At 35.1% G+C, this 25323-nt stretch overlaps 1 protein-coding gene across 12 annotated transcripts in view; it reads left to right on the top strand.

Annotated features, from left to right (window-relative positions):
• QKI (QKI, KH domain containing RNA binding) overlaps positions 1-25323 on the top strand; it is a 151601-nt gene that overhangs the window by 24482 nt on the left and 101796 nt on the right. For all 12 annotated transcript variants that reach the window (XR_013777820.1, XM_079333477.1, XM_079333476.1 and 9 more), the window contains exon 2: positions 12792-12934. Coding sequence is in view for 11 of the 12 variants with exons in the window: in XM_079333477.1 (XP_079189603.1) it covers positions 12792-12934 (143 nt within the window). In the remaining variant the exon portion in view is untranslated. The remainder of the gene's footprint in view (positions 1-12791; positions 12935-25323) is intronic.

The following is a 25323-nucleotide window of genomic DNA, read 5'->3' as shown; positions in this document are numbered from 1 at the left end:
AGTAATAGCAAGAATTGTTACTGAGTAATAGTAATTGAGGATTGGAAGTCTGAAGAATTATTTCAGTTAATAGTGGCATTTTTTGCTATTTTGGAACCAAGTATATATGATAATATTGTCATACTTCCCAAGATAGTTACTTTGTGCAACTCTAAAAATATTAGTAGTAGTTTATCGAGGAGTACTTACCTCTTCACATTCCAGAAGAGTGTGCAATTGTTTTTTGAGCAAAGGCTGTGGTTTTGTTTGGTTAGGTTTCAGTGGATTGCTCTTGTGACAGCATACATAACCATGCCACTTGGAATCTCCTGTCAAAGGGCTAAGTTACCTGTGTACCTTTACTAGAATATCTCCAAGGCAGTTCAGACTTGTATGACCCAAATGCTCTGAGGGCCATTTTGACTCTGCCTGCCTCACCTGTCAAGGCAGATCTGCCTAATGGGGGACTGATGTTATATGCAAATCAAATACTGTGTAAAATGGAAAAGAAGGATGATTAGAAGGCTCAACCTAGTCTGTTTTATTCTGATTACTTCTAGAAGTGGTACTTCTAGAGTAGTGCCACTAACCAAATACTTACTTCTGTTTACATACTAGGCAAACCAACTCTATTCTCATTATTGTGAATGAAAGCTCTGTTATGGATGAAAGGGATGAACTAGTTCTGTGTTGGTTGAAACGAGAATCTATCTAATAGAGCAGGTAATGCTGCATGTTGTAATGAGGTATAATGAGGTATAAAGAATGATTCAGCATACCTCTGTCCGTCTCTTCTGGTTGGTCCCTGGCTCCCTGTCCCTCTTCCTGTCCTGTGACCTTCCCCTGTGACCTTGTAGCCCACCTGAAGTTCCTGCATTACCCCCTGTGTCCTTACCCCATTGGCTGCCATCCAAGGCCACTCCCATTACCTTCTCCTGAATACCTCTCTCCCAGAGAGGATCTCTCTCTTTCCTGCTACACCATCGCCATGAAATAAACTTGGGACCTGAAAGAGCCTCTTTTGTATCCTTTTCTAACTAATGCAGATACTTTGTCTGATCCTAAGTAATTAGGAAAAAGACACAGTAATCTTAGCAGCTGCAGTTTTTGGAAACAGGTATCTGTCATATAAAGGGACAAAAAGAGTGTGGCTACTTAGACCTCTGAGAGTCAATGAGATTTTGGTATAGTATAAAAATACTCTTACTAGAGGTTTTTTTTTAATATTTTTGTTTTTTTTCTTGACACTTTGAAACTTTGTAAGATGATCTAAATAGGTTTTAACACACTCAACTGAAATTTAAGTTGAACATTCCATTCCCTATATGGAATAACAAAAAAGTAAAACAGGACTAATAACACTTAATACCTTTCACTGCAGTAAAATAAGTGTAAGTAGCAGTGTTCTTATTTCTCACTTTGTCAGGGGGTGATGATGGTAGCTGTAGTTGATTCTCAAAGGTTTTGCTGGCTCTGCATGTTTAGAAAGAGTTGCCTTGCTGATTTCCTGCTGGTTGGTAATGTGTTGAGTCAGATGGCTGAACTAATGTGTGGTACAAAAGGATGGATAACAGTTAGATTAGTATACTAATATGTCACTTCTTTTTAACTTATGTTCAAGTCTGAAAAAATACTCAGCTTTAGTAAAAATTACAATTGCCAACAGCCTGCTTTTTTAACCTTAAATTTAAGTCTCAGTCGTGTGAGATTTAGTTTGATTGTTGCCAGGTTTCACTTCTCTGGAGAACCGTGTTTACATAGATATATTTATCTTTTAGAAGATTATTGAGGTGAATGTATTTGCAGTGAATTCAAGCACACTGTTCTTTTTTTTCTCTACATTGATGAAAAATGATCAGCTTTTCAAAGCTGACTGGTTTAATCTTAATCACTTCAATGTGATATTGAAGTTGCTTAACAGTTGTATTAGAGGAACTCAGTGACAATATTGAAGTAATTTTTTTTTGGTATGTATTACCTAGCATTAGTACAAGCATTTTTAAACTCAACATCTTGATTAAAGTATTTAATGGCATTACTAGAATTTTTTTAGTAGTTATGTTTCTCATCTATAAATTTTTGTCACTGGTGTTTATATAATAAATTACAATTTGCAGTAAGGTAAAAACTTTTCCTGTTAGCATATGTATTCTTCTTAATAGATTTTTAATGATGTTTTGGCAACCTCCTTTTAATCAGTTCTATTTTTGGCACAGCTGTTGTACCTTTGCTTCAGCTTATACTTTGAAGAGCTGTTTTAGGAGTACCTATTTCATAGAGTTATGGAATGGTTTTGATTGAAGGAACCTTAGGGATTGTCTAGTGCCAGCTTCCCTGTCATGTTTTAAACAAATTTCTTTAGTTAAATTTTATGCAGAGTGTTCCATGGGAAACCCAACTAAGCATTGCTCTGTTTCTTCAGCACTCTTATAATTATTGTGTTAGTCTAGTGCTGAGTGTATGTAGTAAACTTGTCATATGTCTTAGACTTTCATGCTGTTTTTAAAAAGTTGTTCAATGTGCTTGAAACATGGCTTAGTAATAAAAATGGGACTAATGTGTCTGGCTGGAATATTTATTGTAGAACTAAATTTTGGGGTGTTTTCCTGCATGGGAAACTGATTATTCTATATCCAACTCAAGAATTTTCAGGTGTGTTGGATGTGTATAATTTTTTAACACAGATGGGTAATGCTTAATTTAGGGCTGTAACTTGGTCAACTGTGTTGTTTCTTAAGGTACCACGTTGGTTATGTATATGGTTAAGTAGAGATCTTGTTTATGTTCTGACTAACTCTGGGAAGTCTTTCAATACTTAAAAGTTAATTTGAAGTTGCACAGTGCATCTTCATAATGTAATTTCTATCAGAGCAGTGCAATAATGAATGCATTTAGTGTTGTGGATGACTGACTTGTCAGTGCTGGTACTTGTCGACCAGAAATGGTTACTGTTTTAATCCTGTGAATAAAATGCTGACAGAGCTAGGTAGGGCAGCATTTACAAGAATGCTGTGTGATGGGGAGCAGTGTGTATAAAAGTGGGATTGTGTTACTGTTGTATGTGATCAGCTAAGAAAAAGTAGATTGGGAGTGAGAGGCACTAGTCAGTCCTATTCAGATGGATTAGGTTCCAGCTGAAGTGATGAAAGCCATCAGCTTGGCCTCTTACAAAATTGTACTTCAGAAATACACAGAGAAAGACATTTCTTTCAAGTACTGGAAGAGCTTTGTTTTTACATGCTAGCAGGTTAGAATTGGAAATGTTCACTTTATTAGCCAAGTCAATTATCTCTAGGTATGCTTGCTTTCTCATTTTCTGGTGTTTCTTACAGTATTAGGTAAATTACTCAGTTGATAACCAACAATCAGTTTGTTCAGATGTCACAGTTAGAAAACCTGTAGTACCTACATACAAGATTTTATGGTTATAAAGTGTTTTCATCAGCATCTCGGTAGCAGTATAGTTTTTACATGTTCTTTTAATATAGAACATATAATGTTAATACTTCACAACTAGTCAGCTAATAATGACTAATTTTTTTTCTCCACTTCATCTCATGAAGCATGTAGGGTATTGTCCAGATACGTAGTGGTTTTCAGTGTATCAAGTGATCACTGTGTACATAAACCTTAGAAGATTTCAGTTTTGTGATGCAGATATATACAAAAAACTGTGAAAAATGGACAGAACACAGGAGGATATGCATCTTCACTTCCCAGCATTTCCTGAAATACTTTATATAAGCAACCAAGTTCTGTGTTTCTTCAGATTGCCTTTGTGTGTTAATATGTATGAAATTTACTTTGGCCTTAAAACAATTAGTAAAAGAGAGAGAAGGGTCACATAACATGACTGTATTAGTGAATAGGTAATTATTTTTGGGTGGCCATGGAAGTAAAAAAAAAAAAAAAAAAAAATATCCCTCACTCCTTTCATACAAAAGACAAAGAGTGCATTAACCAATGGAATGCTTTCTTGTAATTGCTGACTGTGGAGGATCATTGTGGATAGTTCCCAAAGACTGAGAAAATAACTCTGCATGTGCACTAGGTTGCTCTTTGAAATTGGTGAGTCTTAAGGTGCACCTTTAAATATAGGAAAGGAATGGTGCTGCTGTTTAGTTTTCAAGTGGGGGGTTTTAGTAGTTTTTACTTCTCAGTTCTAAGAATAAGTGGTCCTAAAATTTAGGTAACTCAGTTGTAATTTTTATTTTATAATAAACTTCAAAACTTATTATTTAGAAGGATCTGTGCCACATATTTGTTTAAATTAATTTGGTCTATTTAAAAGGTTATAAAATAGTGTATTGTACATTTATGCACTTCTTGCATTTATTGGCAGAATTGCATAGCATGGGATTTCAGTGTTGATATCCAGGTGATTTTGATATTAATCAGGCTGTTCTGTTCTGTTCTGAAGTGCTCCATACACATTTTGAGAGAATGTTCTTCTGGCTTTACTGGAGAGCTTCCCATTAAATGCACTTTATTTCATGTGCAGAAGATTCCTGTGGAAAGTGGACAGCAATTGATTCTGTGTGAAGGGAGCATGGGATTGTGTGTGGGTAGAGAAGGTTCATTGCAGACCCGTCAATCTACATTGCTCACAAAGATCAATTTCAAAAAAAAGACAATAAACTGAGCTAACGTATTTCTTGTAAGAAAATTCCCACCTGAGGAACTAAAAATGTACAAGTTCTGTCTGAGCTGATACTGTCAAGCTGATGTTTTTAAAGTTTTTAAAGTGTATTTTTAAAGTGTGCCAGGTAACACCGTTGTTGAAATATCAGAGAATGGATGGCTCCTTTCTTTAATCTTCCTGGTGATTTGTAGTTCACACAGAGTAGTATTAGTGCAGATTTCCCACATCTAAGATATTCAAGTTGTTTATAATTATGGTTACCTGACAAACATTTGGTTTATGCTGCTGGGTATGGAAAGAAAAACAAACAGACAAGAACTGTGAGTAGCTCTAGGAGCTTGGTGTGCATTCAGCTGTGCTATTGGTAACTAAGGAAGAACTGGAGGAGCTGGAGTGAGTCCAGAGGGCAGCAGAGCTGGGGAAGGGTCAGGAGCACAAGTCCTCCAGAGGAGGAGCAGCTGGGGTGTTTAGCCTGGAGAAAAGGAGGCTCAGGAGACCTTGTTGTGCTCTGCAGAAAGGAGGGTGTAGCCAGGTGGGGCCAGCCCCTTCTCTCAGGCAAGCAGAGACAGGACAAGAGGACACAATTTAAGGAAAGACTGGACATGGCATTTAATGCTGTGGTCTAGCTGGTGTGTTTGGTCACAGATTAGACTGGATCTCAGAGGGCTTTTCTAACCTAATTAATTATATTATTCTGTAAGTATTTAGGGGCAACTTGTTGCTCAAGGGAGCTAAAGTAGATTTTTGAGAGGATGGTTGTTCAGTTTTATGCAAATATGAGGCACCTAATCTGCTTCAGCAGTCGTGCTGTGCTGATGGACTTTAGTTTTGCAGTTTTCTTTTTATCAGCTAATTACTCATCTCAAGAAACTTTCCATTTTCCAGTGCTGCTCATTTGGGTGTGGATGGATAGTGTACGACAGTTGCTGTATTGTGTTAGTTGAGTATGCCAAGTAGACTGCTGAAAAGTTCTTTAAAGTATCCTCTTGGGAAGTTATAAACTCATTTTTGTGTTAAAGATATTTAGGTTTTTGGAGCATAGTGCTGGGGTGTGATGAGACAAATACAAGAACTTAATCTCAAATGTACAGCTTTTCTTGGAGCATACCAAGAAAATGAGGAGGCTGTGCTTAATCATCTTTATATTATATTTTTTAATCACTTGCAGATTGCCACTGGCAGCTGTAATGCAGGATTGATGGACTTTTTCAGATGTACTCTGGCCTTTATGACATAACCTAATGTTAAATAACATAAATGCAAGTTTTAGTAAGTGGAAACAAATGCATGACTGTTTTAAATTTGCCAGTTTATTATGTCCGAGTTCAGTGTCATGCTTTAGACCAAATTGCTGATACATGAAAATTTATCAAAAGTAGACTTGTTTTATCAGCTTTGCTTGATCCTAAGTCGATTTTGTTTAACCCTGTGTGTTTTCTGAAGGACACATGCTATGAATCTTGTTTGCCTTGATGCCCAGGCATTTCACTGCTTTAATATCAGGTGTGGGGAGTGTAGATGCTTGCCAGCATTTTAGATCATGTACCAATGATGCATGTGGGGTACAAATCCATGTGGCACAATATTAAAAATGACTTGTTTTTTTGCTAGCATTGCTATTTCTGCTGCATCAGCAGTAGTAGTAAACAGCACTGGTGTTAACAGTGAAGACTCTGAAAATTGTGATGAATAAAACCAGCTATTTCTTTGCCAAGTAAGCATACTAAAGCTGCTAGATTAGAAAACACATGAGTTGCAATGTTCCACCAATAATAAAGCACTTTAAAGCTTTCTGTTGACGTTTATACAAAGAGAACAGATGAGTATGCTCTATTTGGTTTTGAAGTCAGTTTGATACAAACCTTACAACTGCCCACAAAAGAAGGAGTTTTGCAGGCTCTTCTTGTAGAAAGAAATGACAGAATTTTGACACCAAGAGTGCTGACAAATTGCTGAGAGTGCTGCCCACTTATCATTGGACTGACAGTTTAATCATCGAAAGTGTACTGCTAGATTGGGCTCTGAGGGGCAAAAGAGAAGAACCTATAGTTTTCCCAAGCATTGAAAGATGAACTGAAATTTGAAATGCAAACACTTTATTTTTTTTTTTTTTTTTTTTCCTATATTTTTTTTTTTCTCTGTGGTACTTCTGCATGACTTATGTGTCATATTCTCAGGGGTGGCATTGAATACTTCGATGTACTTTTTAACTTCCTCTGAGAGACTAAGTGTCTATTCATCGAATGCATAAATCGTGTGATGTCAATTTGGTTTTTCTTTTAATTTTTTTGCAATAAATGTATTTCAATTTGATATGCTGTGTCAACAAGATTCTTTTTGTGCAGGGGATGAACTCAGCATGCTGCTCATGTTGTAGTTTGAGTACATGCTCTGTTAGTCTTCAGAACAATTTCAAGAGAGATTATAAATCACTGGTCTTCAGAGATTTAAAATATGCAGAATATAACAGTTGCCTACTTTTTCTGCTTTTTTCTCTTCATTATTAATTATATTTTCCATATTTTTTGCGATGTTGTTGGATGCTGTTTGACACATTTTATTATATAAAACTAACTGGTATCTAGATGCAGTGGTCAAATTAATGGGCAATGATTTAATGGCACATGAAATTGATTGCCTGCTTGTATAAATTGTGGATCTGTGTTCAGTGGATTTAGATCCTACAAAGTGGTGATTTTATGTCTATTATATTAGTGTCTATAACGTTATATTCTAGTTTAGGGACTTACCTCGTTGCAAAAAAATTGGAAAAAAAATAAATTGTTGCTTCAAAGTAACTCCAAAATGCCTGAAGTGATGATCTAGCAGCAGTTGTGTGCAAGAAAAAACACTTTGTAAAAATATTAACTTACTGCACACATTCTGTTGCATTAAAAAAATTGCACTGCATAGTAATAAAGAATGGGAAGGTACTTGATTCAGTTAGTTCCTCACTTGCTCCCTCAATGCAGTGCATGCTAATCATGTGCATTTGGGTGGACTCACTAAAGGGGTCTCTGATAGGCAGTTACTAGAATTTTTCAGTTTTTTGCAAAAAGCTGTGGACATATTCAAGGTGCTATTTGTGCTTCAGTATAGTGTCATAGTCTAAGAAAAAAATTATAAAAAATATTTTTACCTGTCAAAATACGTAAACTTACGCTGCATGTAAAAAATCTGGTGTCGATATTTTTGGCATAACTTGATTTCTCTGAGAAAGTAGAAAATGGAAACTGGTGTTCTATGCATCAGTGAGATTCAAGTACCATGTAGATTTTTAGCTATTGAGCATAACTGTTTTTTTTTACCATAACTGTTAAACTTTTAACTTCAAACATTTTCTCCAAACTTTATCAGTTTTTCATCTGGAAACTAGCTTGTACTTGAGAACCTTTGGAAGCCTGGTGCTTCTCTTGGTTAAGGAAGCATGCCTGCTGGTGGTAGGAGTGCTTTGATTAATTCTTTATCTCTTGCTGATTTTGACTATTGGATTGTTCCACTCCCACTTGCTGTGCATTGTAAAAACAGTGAATGATAGTTAAGGTGCTCTTCTGTTAGTTTCAGAAATGAAATTCTGTGTGTGTTGATGACTTAATATGGTCTTAGAAGCTGAGAGTGGTATCAGTTTAACTCTATTTAAATGGATGTAGCTAAATTGGAATATCAGAAGATTTGTTTCAGTTCTTCAAATTCTTAGTTCTAGCTTAAACTACAGTGAGAAATGCATCAAGTTAAAAGCAGTAAATCTGGTCCTCTTCCAAAAAAATAAAACTTTATTTTAGAAGAAGCTTTCATGGTGTGAAATAGTAAATCCGTGGCCACTGGTGATGAAAGTGGTTTGCAAAGTGGTAGGACAGGTCAGATTTGAATCTTTTCAGTGATTTCCTACTTTGAATATTGTTGCAGAATGGTTTATGCAAACCCATTTTGCATTGCAACCCACCAGTCTTAAACACATGTGCAGAGTCTTACTTCCTCTGAAGGAATAATTGACAGCTGAAAATGAGTAACTTCTTGATGGTGTTTAGTGTGATGACAAACACTCACATGAACACTGTCCTTTACACATTCAAGGGGGAAGAATACTTTCAGTTTAATGAAGAAAGCAAAACAGTACATATCTGTAGAAGGATGTAAGCAGTAGAAACAGTATATCATGCTTCAAAACATATCTTAGAAAGGTATTAGATTAAAAAATATGCTCTGTGGCTGAAGGAAACAAAAGATTGTTACTTGCATAGTTTCAGGGACAGAGGAAGAAAAACATCCTCTGGACCAGAATGCACGTCGTTGCTACCATGGCTCACTAGGTCATGCTGTATGAAGGTGGAACAAGATAAAGATACTGAAACCAGTTTGTCTTTTCTTTTAAATTTATTTCTCCACTACCCTGCTGTGAGCAAGACAAATTTGTCATTTACTGCTAAATTTATTACTTAGAGCGTATAGACTAGGGTACTGTTAAAGGTGAATCCTGGAGGTTTTGAAATTCTTTGAGTTTCTGTTTTTACCTACAGTAGAGACGGATACTTATATCCTTTCAGAAACCAATTAATGCATTGGCAGAACTCACAGACTTCAGAGATATGGGGAAGCTGCTGTCTGCCTTTTTTCTTTTTTTTTTTTTTTTTTTCAGTCATATCTACTATTATAATTAAGTATTTCTTCTTATTAACACTCTTTTAAAATCCCTAGAGTGTTATACAACGTAATTACCTCCACAGCATTAAGGTAAAGTACCTAGAATTGTACTTAGATGTTCACTTTGAAAGTAAAGCTTACCTTATTTTTTAAACAGTTGGCTTTCTGTGAGAGGGAAGAATCTGTAAAGAATTGTAAATGCGAAGGAGATGAAGCTTTACAAATGAACTTGTAAAGTGTGATTTCATGAGAGACATACCAAAGAAGCTTTTGGCAAGGGAAGACCTGTTTGGTAGTGTGTAAGAAATGTGAAAAAAACCTAAATAAAATATTTACTTGACTTCGTTTTTTTTTTTTTTTTTTTTTTCTTTCTAAAGATTCTGCCAAAAAATAAAAAGGTACTTGGAGGATTTGAACTTCTACTTTAGCACTGCTCCTCAGATTTTTAGGTATTTTAATGTATTTCATTAAATACTTGAGAGAGCAGAGCTTTTATCTCCTCTAACTTGTTGCTGGTGATGCTTTCTGAAACCTTATTAACTCCTGGTAAACTTGAGGGAGGTGCTGAAAGTACAGGACCACATAATTCTGTCAATACCCATAACTGCCTAAAGTGAGTGGCAAAGTTGCAAGATGCTCAGGAGACTGGAATCTTGAATTGGATGTAATGGAGACCATAAAAGGAAAGGTTATGTCATCAAAATTCAATACTTTGTGTGGAGTCTTGTTGAGGCACCAGAGGTGTGATTAAACAAGAGGCAAGTAGGTGAGAAAACTGCTCATAAAAAAAAAAGTAATCTTGCCAGATGTGTAGAAGGATTCAGCAGAATCTGAAAAAATCCAAGAGGTATATCGTATATCAAGCAGAATACTCCACGAGTTGTGCATTTGAGAGAATGCTTGTGGTCAGCTGTGCTAACACCTTGGGAAGGAAGATAGGTTGTAGTCCATCTGTAGTTAGGGGTGTGAGACCATGGGTGAACTAGAGATTTGGTCTGTTTCATCATTTAAGCAACAGTCCTTCAGTTCTGTCAAATTTAAGAAAAGTGGAAAGAGAGTGTCATAGATAATGTGTTGCACAGAAGGGGAGTTTGGAGACAGGATCAGCAGTTAAAGGAAACTGGGAACACATGTCTGGTATTTCATCTGTTGCTTCTGAATGTTTCTTCTGAGAAAAGAAGAAACTTGCTTGGAGAAAGTGTCTAAGACAATAGAGAAAGTAAAATGCCAAGAAGCAGAAGAAATGGTAGCCCTTGCAAGTGATGCTGCCGACTGCTGTAGTTGACCAAACCGTCCTGATGTTTGTTACCATTACTGCTGGTTTGAATGTAAAGAGAGAAAATACAAACTTACACATGCAGAGAAAACTAAAGTTCATGTGTCTGGTCCTGTAGTGGAGTTTTCTACTCCACTGATTTGGTAGATGTCTTCATTCTCCATAAAGTTTGAAGTGTGTTAGCTTAAGTTTCACACAAGCCAAAATTGAAGGGTCATCCTCAAGCCAGCTCTCATTTCTGAATGTTTGGCTCTTCAAGTGTCATGAATGTGGCATAGGATTATTTGCAAAGGAAAGATTAAAATAAATGTTTGTTTTCTCCTGTGAAGACTGTGATATCCAATGTTAGTGATTATATTCTGTACAGAACATACATTTTAAAGGGAAAGTTTTGATGCAGCTACTCAGTAGCTGCCAACTATAAATAAAAATGACCTTGTTGCTACTTAGGCTTCTGTACTTCTGCAGATTGCCTAGCTTCTTTCAGTGTGTGTAAATTAATGGAAAATCTGAAGAGAATGAAAGGGGAGCAACATGTGCCAAAATATAGTAGTATTTGTTCCAAGAGATGTGCTAAAGAATTTCTTTATATACTGAAGTATAAATACTGCTTGTAGTTCTGAGGAATTTGTGTACATTGCCAAAATTGTCTGTGTAGAAGAAGATGAGGATTTTTTCCTTCAGCTATGATTATATGGTGACAAAATTTGTTTTCCTTTGTAAACAGGTGTTAACTACCAAATCATGATACAGTACCCATGACTGTGTCAGTTCCCAACAGAGAAACAACTTGTTTCTGAACATGCCTTTCAGAGATGTCTCCTTTCTGATGCTCTCCCCAACCCTGCAGCTTTTCAGGCAGTGAAATCTCAGCTATTAATCATTTGCCAGAGAAGAAACTGATTATGAAACAGAGGTTATATTAATATCTTGTCTGCTGCTGGAGTTTCCTGTCTTTAAATGAAAACATAAGATTTCTGTTTTCAGTGTCATGTTTAATTCTGAAGGTTTTGAAAGCAGTTGTTGCAAGTCGAAGTAAAAGACTCAAATTACTAATAGCTGATTTTGTTTACAGTCCATGCTATTATAAGTCTTAATGCTTTGGGAACAATCCTGTTGAAATGTTAGTTTTTGGTTTGAAACTTAGTTAATACAGTCATTATAAGTAATTCTTCAGTGATGCTAAAATAAGCTCATTGAGAACATTTTTACACTATTTGGGACTCCATAAATTATGAAAGGTGGAATTTCTGATTTTTATAGCAGCAATTTAAATACCACATTTAACAGATCTAGAAGTAAAATGTAACTTCTTATTACATGTCTTTTTTGGTTAAACAAAAGAAAGCTTTGTGTTCATTCTCAGACTATTACAGCTTAGTGACACTAATGTAGATTTGAATCAAATTACCCATTTTTCACTACCTTGTTTATAACCATCTTCCACAGAAATACTGCAAAGTGTGAGTAACACAGATGCAAATGGTAGAAACAGTACTTAAAAATTCACCCTTGACATTCCCTAGTGCAGTTAAGGAGTTCTTCATTACTTTGAAATGAAGTAGTCAGGCTTCTGGGTGCACAGAGAGCTTGCCTATAGATCTCTGTACCACACTTGACTTTGTTATTTTTGTTATGTCTTTGGAGGTAGTCAGTAGAACAGTATCTACCAGTTTGTTGTCATACCATGTGCTCATGAACTATACCATTAAGTTGTCTTATTTTCCATTGCTGAAAGATGCTCTATTTAATTTCCAAGTGCTATAGTTAATCCCAGAACTAAAAAAAGTACTGTATAGGTGCATTTTCCTGTTTTTTACGTTAGGTACAGATTTCTACTTTTTTTTTTTTTCTTTCTAGCTGCTTTATTATTAAAAAAAAAATAAAAGAAATGTTTTTATACCCCTTGTAAATGATGTGAGCAATCTTGTAAGTGTTCTGAGGAGATGTAGATAATTTTTACTTCAATAGCTGAATTCCATAAACAGGATGAGTAGGCAGCAAATTTACAGACATGAAAGACATTCAAGAATGGGTGCTGCAATTTTTAAAAAAAGAACTAAGCCAATGAAAACCCCCATACAAAACAGAAGGAAAGAAAAGCAGGCCAAAACAGATTTTTCAGCTACTATAATGTTTATGAGAAGAGGAAGAAAATGGCATTAAGATTTGGGAAATAATAGAGAAGACTGTCGTGTTAGATTATAATCTGTTACTGTTTTTAATGCCTAATATACGTTTTTCCCCCCACAGAAATTAGCAGAGTACGGAAAGACATGTATAACGACACATTAAATGGTAGTACGGAGAAGAGAAGTGCAGAATTACCAGATGCTGTGGGACCTATTGTACAGTTACAAGAGAAACTATATGTGCCTGTAAAAGAATATCCAGATGTAAGTATACCTTTTTAGTCCCTAAATTATTTTCTTGATCCTTGTGGTTGTCTTTAAGTGTAAATTTAATGTGTTGCTACCCTTGGATCACGCTGAGTTGCTTTGGATACTAGGTAATCAGTGTATGTTCCACTTTGCTTGGTTTGCAGTGGGTGTGAGCGGAAGGAGGTTGTGTTAAATACCCAACTATTAGTGTGGATTACTAAACCATAGATGTAAGAACTTAATTATCTTGTTCATTCGGTATTGTCTGTCCTGAAACACTCGTGAAATGAATTTTAGGATGAAAATAGTTCTTGGGATGGTGTTTTTTCCTCCTGGTGTATTTCTAAAAGCTGCAGAATGCTTAGGAGCCCTTTAGAGACCTTCTGGAGACTGTACTTAGTCTCAATTACTGTTTGTCCCATACCTGTGTAACCAGTTCTGTTGCTTATCCAAGTGTCTTTATCTCAGGGCTGGTTGTCCTGTCCTCTCCCCTTTCCCCACCCTGCTTAAGCAAAACTCTTTGCTTGCCTGTCAATATTGTGCTCTCCATGGGGTGTTCAGTTCCATTGTACACTTACCTTCTGAAGGAGAATGGTTTCATTTAACTAGAACTGTTTTGAGTTCATCTGATCTGAAGTGTTTCTAAAAACTAATTGGGAAAAACAGTCCTTTCAAAATATACCCCAGCTACCCTAACCATTTTCATTTATCAGTGACAAAATAAGAAACTGCGTTATTCTTCCCTAATAGAATATACAGGTTCTGTTGCAGTAGAGGAGTGCAGGGTCCAAGTAGGGATTTGCACATTAAAGTGATGAAAAGTGGAAGAGAGTACAGAGCAGCAAAAATTGAGGTAACACTTGTATGTTCTGTGGCTTTTCTTTAATTAAGCTCTCCAAGTGGAGTTTTATAATTTCAATGCTGCTTAGAACATACAGGCCTCTAAATAAACCTCACTGTGCCATGCTCCATTAAGAAAATTAACTGCAAGTCCTTATTATGAACAGAATACTTAGACAAATCCTTTCTCCCTTTTCAAGTTTTCATGTGCTTGTTTTGCTTTGGGGTTAAAGTACCTGTACTGGGGAAAGAGTTCAGGGAATTTTTACTGGCACTAAGGACAGCTTTCTCCCCTTGTATTGCATTTTTCTTCCAAATTAAATATATGTATGTGTGTGTATATATATATATATATATATATACTCATGTATACATGCATACATGTCCCTATACCAAAAACGTTAGTTCTTTTGAAACTCCTCAGAATTATAGATTTTTGAGAGAAATTGTCCTTTGCAATTGTTACACAAAGCCATATAAGTAACTTTGGATTTAATACCTCCATATATCTTAGAATTATATTGCTTAGTGGCTTTTAAAAACATTTAAACTTTTAAAAGTTTTTTAAAGGTTTAGAAGTTTTTTGAAGTTTAAAAAATTTTAGATTTTAAAACAAAAGCCTTTAGTTACTGAAATCTTGGTTTCATAACTTGACAATGTATTCTTTGTGAAGAGTTGCCTTAGTTATTTGTTGCAGTTTTTACAGAACTTGATGCCTGCTGTAGGAGGATTATGAATAAGACAAAGATGTTGGATTGGATTTCCCTTAACTATTAAGCTGCTGTTCTAGAAACCAGGGGTTTGGTAGCTTAGCTCTTCACTGCTAGTTAATTATCAAATATAGTGTAAATCTGCAGGAAAGAATTTCACTAGTTACATTGCAAAGTAATGATTTCACTAGCTACTGCTAGCTCTTTGTTTGCTTTGAGAAGAACGGCTTGAAGTGGTCACTAATTCATTTTAATAAATTCTTAGGCATTCAGAAGTTGGAGGAGCTTGTGATTTGTGTGCATGTGACCTGGAGTAAAAAAGGCTGTTGGTTCTTGTGAGATGAAGTGTGTGCTAGAAAATGTAAAGCTGCTGCTGCTGTGGTGGGACCTGGCAGTTCGAGCTTCACTGGGGAGCTGTGTGCTCCTGTATTTATTCATGGCTGCTTGGAATGGGATCTGCACAGCCTCAATAATTGGTTAATCAACTGGAATATGCCACTACATGCAAATAAAAAATTGTGCTTTGGTATGTAGGTCAGTTCTAAAATCATTCTGCAATTTAGAAATTAAGTAGCCTGCTTTGAATTCAGGCTAGCACAGTATTCAGAGGGTCTGGAGTACAGTGATTCCAGCTTGTTAAAAAAAATAAGTGTAAATTTCACTCCTAAATATTAGTTTCACCAGTAAAGGTAAACTTGTGTGTAAAGATACAATTGTTACTTGTGAGAATTTCCATAATGGTATGGAAAATTTCTTACTCATATTCAACAGTTAATTTAATTGTTACCAGATATAGGAAAGACATGCTGTATAGACTATGAGAGTAATTTTTTCAGACAAATCTAATTGAGTCTTTCAATTGCCATAATTTTCTTCCAACTGACAATCTTGTATACACTACAAAGATATACAGTTACATAAACTTGAAGTTGGTCAGAGAAGAGTGACCAGAAACTGGTTTTCTGATGTAAATTTAATAATATTTTTAGTGAAATAAATACAAAAAATAAAATAATCAACAAAATATTAGGATTTTCTAATAAACTTTTGTTGTGGTAAATATTTTTGGCTTATTATTTTGAGCATATTGACTAGTTGACTGTAGTGAATAATGGATGGTACTATAGTGTCATTTTGTGCACAGAATCCTCAGTTACTTGTGAGGCATAAAAATAGTGGTCTACCATAAGTTTAAACAAACATACTTTATATATGTGTATATATAAACATACACAAAAGATGAAACAGTAAATTTTCATAGCCTGCATCACTTTGATATTACTGTTTTACTATCCTTTGGTTATCCACACAAAGTAAGGAATATAATGTAAAAGCTAAAATAAATATATAAAATCCCCTGAAGGCTCCTAATTTTTTTTTTATACCAGTGCATATTGAGCATTTTTAATCTAATATTTATTTCAAGGCCACTGTTAAAGGAAGGTTCAACTTGCCAAAAAATTGACTGAAACAGCCTGTAGTTTTTAAATTCTTACTCTGCAGTGTCTGAATTTCTGCTTTTGTACTAATAGGTGGAAGATATGCCAAAATCTTGCTAAGCAAGAATGAATTTTGGTGTGTTGTATTAATAAGGAGAATTTTTCCATAATGTAGTCACAGTGTGATAAATTGTGTCACTGTTGGGATGATCTCCTTGTGGCACCTTTTTTTTGTAGGAAGTTGTTGTTATGCAGTTGGGTCTATTTGTGTTGTTTTTGTCTAGCACCCTTGAAAGGTGTTTAATCTTTATATAAGTTTATTATTAAAACTGAGATTTTAGATACTTAGCTTTTCTGAACCATGTATATGTGGTCCTGAAACTTGGGAGAAAACATGTGCACCCAAGGCCCCCAAGAATTGAAATTCCATTAATTGCCCATATTTTGCCCTTAAGTTAAAAGTGACTTCTCTGCAGTGCAATATTTGTACTCATGTAAGTCTTTGGTGTTACAGTCTGAAGGCATTTCCAATTAATGGAGAAATAACTTCCATCAGAATTTTAAAAAGTAAGAAGAAAAGATGTCAGACAAATCGTTGAGCTCTTAAGAAGCAGAAGAATGGAGGATAGGCTATTGTTTGTGGGTGAATAGTTAATAGTCTTTAGCATTTCTTATGCTTCAGATAAATGATTAATTTTCTGAAATTTCCCTAAAGAGCTGAGACTAAACTTTCTGCCTGATATCCATTTAACAGTTTTTGGAATTAGTACCTACAAATGTTGAACTGAATAAATGTTTTTTCTATTCTAATCATGGCTTTATTATTAATAAGTAGCCTGTTATCTCTGATTAAAGTGAAATTCTCTGTTGGAACTCTTCTGTGCCTCTTCAGTAAAAATGTAAGAACTCAGTAATTATCGCATCTGCAGTAGCATGTCCTTTGAGTATACTGAAGCTCAAAGGCCAGCAGTGATAAACAGCTTGTGCGTACTTTCTGACCATTTTAGTTAAAACTGTTTAATTAGTACAACACAACAATGAACACAGGGACTCATTTTACTATGGGGAACTTACTGACAAAGTGTTTAAATCCTTTTTCAATTTGTAATATCAGAGTTTAATAGCATCTCTAATACGGATTAGGAAAATGATAACATCTTTATTTGTTTATTGTTCTGATTCTTTTACTTAAGCTTTTCATTCCCTAGTGGTAAACAGGGAAGGAGGCTAAAAGACTTGGTCTTGTTTACCCTTGCAATTTGAAGGAAAGAGAGAATATAACTGGTCTCTGTTCATAAACTTGGGATACAGAATAATGGCAGGGCTGAAGGAAGATTTGGAAAATGTTCAGCTCCTGATGAAAGTACAGATGTTTATGAAATAACTGAAGTCATTTGATTACTAATTTTCAGTCTTAGTAGGGTTATCTCCATAAAATGGAGACATGACTTAATATCTGTATGAATATTTTTTTTACTCTTTCTATCTAATGTTTTATTAGATATCCTCCTATTACTGACCATTTGAATCACTTTTTTATATGTTGTCATGATTTTATTTATTATCATAAGATGGTCAAATCTCAAGTGCATGTTTGTATTTGGAGACAAAAGGATGGAAGACAGTATATTCCAATATATTGGGATTAAAAATACTGTCCTTTAGTCCCTTACAGTAATCTTGCAGGCTCAGCAGTACCAATTAACTTGGTCCATATCTCCATTATTTTTTCCCTCTTAAACTCTTCAAGAATTTTGTGCAATTAAGTTAGATGAGCACCTTGTAATTTATCTGTTAATGTTGTTCTTCCAATTTTATTCTTACTAATTTTGCAGTTTGCAGATCCTGTGGTCTTCCTGTGTGTGTAAATAAAAAGAGAAGAAAGGTAGGGTGGAAGTAAGACAAGTAAGGGCTTAGGAAGTGGCATTTGCCTTGGCCATTATCCCTTAATATTTTTCAAAGCAAATTAGGAAATCTGAGAGGAGAAATGAGTTGTATTTGGTAGTGCTTGGAAAGCTGAACATATTTTTTAGGACATCATGTTTTTATGTTGATGCTTGTATTAGTAACTGCAAATTAGCATAATTATATTATACTCCTAATTTTATATACATGTTGATATACATGCCATGTCCAGCATATATGTGACGCTCCCTACATCAAGCAGTGGAATTTTTTTCTTTTTTAATCAGTATACAGGTCCAACTTGTAAGGGTAGGAATCCCCTAATCTGACATGACCGGCCAGTGATAGACATTTGAGTGCCTCTCTTCACCATGAATGAAGAGGACTGTGTGTATATGGAGAAGCCAAGTGATAAAGGAAAATGGTAGTCTAGAAAATTAGTCTGAATAGCTAGTTTGAAGATACCTGTTACTTCTCTGTGCATGAAATAATTAAAATTATTCTAATAAGTTAATTTTATTAAAAATGTTTAACTCTGGAAATTATAAAATTTGAGGTTGCAAAGGAAGTGTCCAGCAGAACTTTTTGAATTAGGTGTAGCAGACAACATCCATCATGATTGGTTTTGTTCCTCTGGTGCCTTTCATTACAGCTCATCTCATTTTCTGTGCAGAGTCAGGCTTTCAGTGGGCAATGTATTTGATCAGAGCTGTCTTCTTCCTACACTCTTGTATTTTGAATTCTGCACTTCATGTGCATATGTTTCTTTCATGGACTACAGAAATATTTGGGTGCATGGTTTCAGTTGGTTATGTTCTACAACTCTCTGGTGTCAGCTTGTGCTTGCCTTTGCTGAACTGTTTTTCCTCACAACTTTTACTTGGTATAGTAGCTCTTGCACAACTTAAGTCTAGGAGTGCTGGGTGCAAATACAAATAATGAAAGGTCAGCTGTGAGGCAGATATTTGTGGCATACTCATTTTCTTTTACATTGGGGTTTTGTTCTCTGAAATGTTTATTTTAGGAAAGAGGCTTTTATACAGATGTGAGGAAATGCTTCAGCATGATATTTTTGCTTGCTGTTGTGAGGTGAGGCATGCTTGGGCACACCTGCTGAATTTATCAGTTGTTTTTTGTGAATTAATGTCCCTCCAGTAAGTGCTGAAACAATACTTAACAGAGCAAAATAGAGTTTGTGTTTAAAACACTTAGGTGAATTTACAAATTACTGTTTAGAGATCAAAATCCTTAACAACTGTACTTTGTTAGTCAAAGTCAGGAACAGATCTTCCTTCTGCTTTGGAGTGGCAACAGACTCCTGGAGGAAATGGAATTTAAGAAGCAGAATGTTTCAGGAAAAGAGGAAATAGAGACAAAAACCCTTTATTGACAATTGTGTTTTTTTCCCCTCTGATCAGTTGACAAAAGGAGAATTGCAGCACTGAGCTGTAGTACTTTCCCCAGAAACTTCACCTGGCAATTATATATAATACATATATATATATGTATATAACTATATATAATACCCTTCCCCCTGCAGTGACCAGTGAGCTTTATATATATATATTATATATATATATATATATATATATATATATATATATATATAAAAGATAGTTCTTCTTTTTCAGTAGCTCTGTAAGTTTTGGTATTACTGTCTGTATAGTCAGATTTTTATGGAGTTGCCCTTGCAAAAGTAAGTCGATGCTTTCCAGGCAGAGGACAGCAGGAATTTGGTAACTTCATATGGGTAGGTCAGTGAAATGCAAGTCTCAGCCAATTGTGTTTGCTCTGTGTTTTGCCAGGATAAGATGGCACCAAGACCCATCTAGAATTGCTACTTAATGTAGTTTTGAGTTCCAGTCAGAATACTGGCTTTTCTTTGTGTCTGTCCTAAAGCATATGCTAGGTAAAAATGGATTTACATGCTCTCAATCGTAAAAAGGTCTGTTATTTGTTACTAGAGTAACTATGCCCACAAACCTTGGAGGTATTAATTAAACAACAAAAAAAAGTTGCCTTTTGAGCAACATGGTTGAGTTTTTTTAAATAGTTGTGCTGTTTTGAGGTTGTGCTATTTCTGAAGTTATTAATACATTTCAAGTGTACGTGACTTGTCAAGGAAAAATTTTCAGTGTAATGCTGCATCTATGGAATTAATTTCAGATCTGAATTTGTTCCATATTTTAAAAGAACAGAGTTGTTTTGCTGTGTGTCTCATTGGTGTTGGTTACTTTGTCGTCTTATGTACGAGTCTTCTTGAGAGGAAGATTGTACACAAATCCAGCTTCCGGAATAAACTTTCCTTTTAGGCGTTTTCTTTTTCCATGTTTTGTTTCACTGCTTGAGAACGGTTGTCTACCTGCCTTGGTTTGGTATGCTGGATTTAAATCAAAATACAAAATTTATGTCAATAGGTATCTGCATAGGAGATTCAGGGTTTCTACAGCTAATAGATATTCATCAGTTGTAGTATGGATCTACTCAATTTAAGAAATTAGTCTCTGCTATTTTTTAATTCTAGTAAGAACACTAGCTGGAACTGTTGTTTGATTTGAGTAACTTTGGGATCATATTAATTCACAGTTCTAAGCTTTTATATGTTTATTTTCTCCTTAAGCGTAGTGAATTTTGTGAAGGCACTGGTTCCTTTTGAAATTTGCTGCACTATTTCAAAAATGAGTGAATTCTTTTTCTTTCCAATACACTCAGTACTTTAAGAAAAAGAATTTTGCTTGATGTACAGCCAGTTACTTTTTACACATTATTTGCACTCAGTTGTCTCTTATTATATGGTAGCACTTCCTCTCTTCAGGAAAGCTAATGCACTGTCCTAATCATGTACATTCATCCACCCAATACTTTTGTTGCTTAGGTTGATTAATGCTTTTTCAGAAAGTTTCTGTCTCTTTAGCGTACTGATGTAAGTCTGATCAATATCTCTCAGCTTTGTGGCTTATAAACACTCAGAGCATACTGACCCAAAAATTCAAGTTCATTCTACTTGCTAACATTATGATCTGTGGTGTCAGAGGGCACTGAAGGTGCAGCCCTGTGGTCAGTGATACAGGGACTGATTGTTCTGGGAAAATTATCAATTAAATTGTGATTTGACGTTGTTTTAAATATGTAGCAGTTTACCAGATTTTTTTCCCCTGTGAATGGTTCATTAAATAGATATCTCTGTATTGCTGTTCCATCTGGAAATGACCCGTTGTTATATTGCTAATGTATTTAAGTACTGATGATAATGAATATATTATTCAAATCAAAATCTTAAATGTCTGGGTCATAATATTTAATCTAATTGCTCAAGTTTTGTAATTTGAATTTACTTGACAATTTGATTACCATTTCTTAAAAAATGAATGTCACTTGCATTAAAAGTAAAGCAGAGTTGATGTCATTCAACAGAAATACTCAAATAGTGCATCTTGAGCTTCAGTCTCATTAGGTTTTTTCAAATTATTCTATCCACAATATTATTTTGCATATCTTTTTTACTTCTCCAATTGCAGATGTTGCCCTTAAGACTGGAAAAATTGTACACAATAGCCTTTGAGTCTTTGTGCAGGACTTCAGTTTCTTCTGTGAGCCAGCTGATGGGCAAGCTAAAGCAAGAGAGAGAGAGACCTGAAGCTCTGGCTTTGTAATATAGACAGGGCAGGAACATATTTATCTCTAAATCCTAAGTCACTCAGACAGGTAGGCTGACATGTAAACCTGAAGTGCATCTTAAAGCCTTATGCTATAACTTTTTCTTTTGCTATTTCTCCTGTGACAAATATGAGGAGTTCCTCTTTTGCTGCAGTGTCTGCAGTGATGTTGGTCATTGCAGAGCTGTAAGAAGTGGTAGTACCCATCTCCTTACTTCAAAATCCCAGAGTGAAAGGCTCAAGTTAGTTAGAAGTGAAGCCTGAATGTAGCAATTGTTGGTAAGTTGCTCTTTTAGTAGATATTTTGGATAATAGACTCAATATGATTCAATATCCAGAGGTGCTACTGTTATCATATTGCTGGTCTGTTGTGGTACTGCTGCTCTTAGGGCTTGGTGCTGGCTGAAGCACATAACTGTAGTGCTTATGTGGTGGGACTTGCATCCTTCAATACTCTCAAAAAGGTGGACTTTTCAAGGTGTTTCAGGTGTTTTCTTTGTCTTTTTATGTAGTACCTCCTTACAGTTAGAACATAGACTAGACTTAAGATTGACTTAGAGCTTTTAGCAGAAGGCCTTTAGACCAGACAAGGCAGATTAGACCTTAAAACAGTAAATGAAGTATTGAGGGCTATACTTTGAGCTGTCTTCTTTGTTTCTGACCTGTGCTGCAGATTTAAGTCTGAATTTTACAAGTTTACTGATTATGATAGTTGTAAATATATAGAGAAGAATTTTTGTAACAATGTTTCCAGAAGGTGAATGGAATTATTAATTTTCCACTATGGTCAACACTGAGAAATCTATTATTTCCTTTGTTAGAAGAAATACTTGTACAACAGGAAATAGGCATTGAGAGTATCTAATCTTACTTTCTTTTACACTTGATTGAAATATATCTATAGTAGAATCTGTAATAGAATGAGAAATGGTGCCAGTTAGATAATCCTACTGGGTTTTGTTCTAAATTTTGGAAGGGGGATTGCTTTTGTTTTGATAAAGCAGTTTAAAATTACTTTCTCTGATGTGTTTCAATATTTTCATGGCATGAAATTCAGCACCTAGTTTGGTAAATAAATTTCTAATGAATGTGAAGTGGTATATACTGTGTACAAAGCTATGGCTAAGCGTAAAATTTATTTAGAAGGTGGAGTTTTGTAGTTCTGTTTGTGAAATACTCAAAGTATTTTCAATATATTTAAGGATAGAAATAGGTATTTCAGAATTTGATTTGTCTTAAGTGAAGTAAGAATTCTGATTCTTATTATGAATTCATAAAATTCAGTTTGTTTCACTGTCGAGCTCGTAGTATGTGAATGAGATTTGCAGTTGTGTTACAAATTCTCCAATGTGTGTAAAAGTTAAAGGAGCAAAGCAAAAATTATCTAATATTGGTTCTGATTATAAATTACAATTTAGTCAGCTAAATTAAGCAATTAAAATCAGTCACATGAATAAAAAGCATGTTTATGTTTAGGAATGTTAAACACCTTACTTTCTCACTCACTTCATAAGCTTGTTAAAATACTTTTTTTCCCCCAAAATACCTTGCTTGAATATGGAAACTTTCATCACAGCTCTAATTGGTAAGGCCTATCTTTATCCACAAAACAATACTGTGTATCTTCATCATGGGGTTTAGTTGCTCGGTGAGATGCTTTACTGCTTTATTTTTAACTTTGCTTATGAAAGAGTGCTATTATGGAGGAAAAAATAGTAATTGCTATTTATATAGTACTGCGTTGAGGTCTTCTGATTTGGAAGTGTGCAGTTTCTGTATTTCCTCCCTTCCCATCTTTCAACGTGGCAAATAAATACACTTTTGTGACTTAGAAATATAAAAGACTGAATAATTCATCATACAAACTGTTGCCTTAAAGGGTTGAAGAACTTTGTGTTAAGTTCCAGTACCTAATAAAATAAAATGTAGTGGGTACTGAGCAGCTCTTTGCATAAACTTGAATATAACCTCAAAGCCTGTTTCTACAAAGTCAGTTTTTCTTTTTGAAAGGAGGAAAAGCGAATGCATTTATCTGGTAAATTAAAAAAAGACAATCATGTCTCTTAAGTACAAGAATTCCATTTCTGCCTAGTGTTTTTAACTCTAGTATCACTATCTGCAGTGGTGCTCTAACTTAAATATATCTTTCTCACTTCTAATTACTGAGAAATGGAAGCAGTCTGCAGCTAAATTGCCAACTTTAAGTGCCTTGGGTAATGTCATATGTAGTCATATCTAATTAAAAGGTATTATTATGGAAATTAGTTGTTGGACTGTATATCCTGAGGATCCTTTGTTATTGGAATATGAGTTTAATGATGTAAACTGTGAGGCTTAGAGGGCACTGCTGGATCCACAGTTAGGTTTGGAGACTGATTTACACACAGCAAACTTGTTAATTCTCTAGATAAATGTGTCACAATTCCCAAGTAGAGCATGGAATTGAACAATTTTTACTCATCTCCTCGTGTTATTGGAACTGATGTCTTGTCACTGCTCTGAAAACCTCATCTTACTGAATAGGATGAAACAGATTATTCACTATCTTGCTTAAGCATGCCTGCTATTAGATTGTTCCAGGATCTGATTTCCTGAGAGAGTTTCTGTTAACAATCTTTCAATTACTGTTTAAAGGTTTTTATGACCACTTAAAGGAGGGAACTACCAAACTGTTCTGTGGGCCTTTAAATAATTGCAAATGGGAATCTAATGATAACAGAGATTCCCATTTTAAAACCATGAAATTGTTAATTTGTCTATCTTTACAGCTTTCTCACTTATGTTGATAATTCTAAGCAATTTAAAATCCAATTATTTCCAAAATACGACAGTAATTAGATTAGTATTTCTATATGAACAGAATATGTAGCATAAAAAAGTCTTTCTGAGGGATATTATTTTAGCTATTTGAAGTGGAATTGAAACTACCCAATTAAGATTCTCTTTAAGCTTGTGACATGAGGAAAAGGGTTAATGTTAAAAACAATATTAAATGGAAAGAAAATGTGACTTTAGATTATATTATAATGTACAAAAAGTATTGAGAAAGCAGAGGCAAAGCAAATAGTGTACAAACAGGAGGAGGTTTTGCCTTATTAGAAGAACAAAGTTGCTAATTAAACATGCTAAAAGAACAAATTGCTATTTCATAAAGACCTAAAGGTAATATTTATGCAGACAGCTGTACCATTTCTAACCAGTAAAGCTGAGTCCAGAAGTGGTGGGAGGGAAGCAAGACCCAGAATTCTTTTTGCCTGAGAGTGTTTGACAAGGCTGGCTTCTGTCTCTGGTAACTGATAAGGTCTCAGCTTTGTTGTTGGGTGTTCTTGTAGCTTCTGTCTGCTGATCCAGCCCGCAGTGTTGTCAGCTCAGTGAGGAATGTCAGGAGGCTGGAGCAAGAGGGACATTAAATGGTTGACACTGAGGGATGGCAGTAAATGAGATGGGAGCTAAATATATAGATTTGTGACATTCTAGCAGCTGGCTAAAGTCCTGCTGTTTGTTGCTTGAATATACTAGCCTTAAAAAGGAAGAGAATGCATTGTAGCACTGAGAAGAAAAAAAACAGCTGGTGGCTTATCAGTCAGCCCTAATGACAGAGAAGGTTAAAGAGTTTGGAAGGACAAATCTTGAAAGAGTGCTTTTATTAGTAACATTAAATTTTTAATTTTATATGAGTATTTTTATAAAGTTACTCTTATGTTCAGGATAAATAAGACATGACTGCTTTATTTGTTGTCCAAATAAAATTACTTTCAAAATTTGCTTATTTTCTTCTGATTCAAGAAGTTTGTTAGATGATTTTTACAACTTACTTTGTGTTTTCTTGCTCCATAATGGGATGCTTGGAAACA

Source organism: Erithacus rubecula (genome assembly GCF_903797595.1).
Source record: "Erithacus rubecula genome assembly, chromosome: 2".
NCBI classification, from domain to species: domain Eukaryota; kingdom Metazoa; phylum Chordata; class Aves; order Passeriformes; family Muscicapidae; genus Erithacus; species Erithacus rubecula.
The sequence above is the reverse complement of the archived record's forward strand: the minus strand, read 5'-3'. Positions and strand labels throughout refer to the sequence as shown.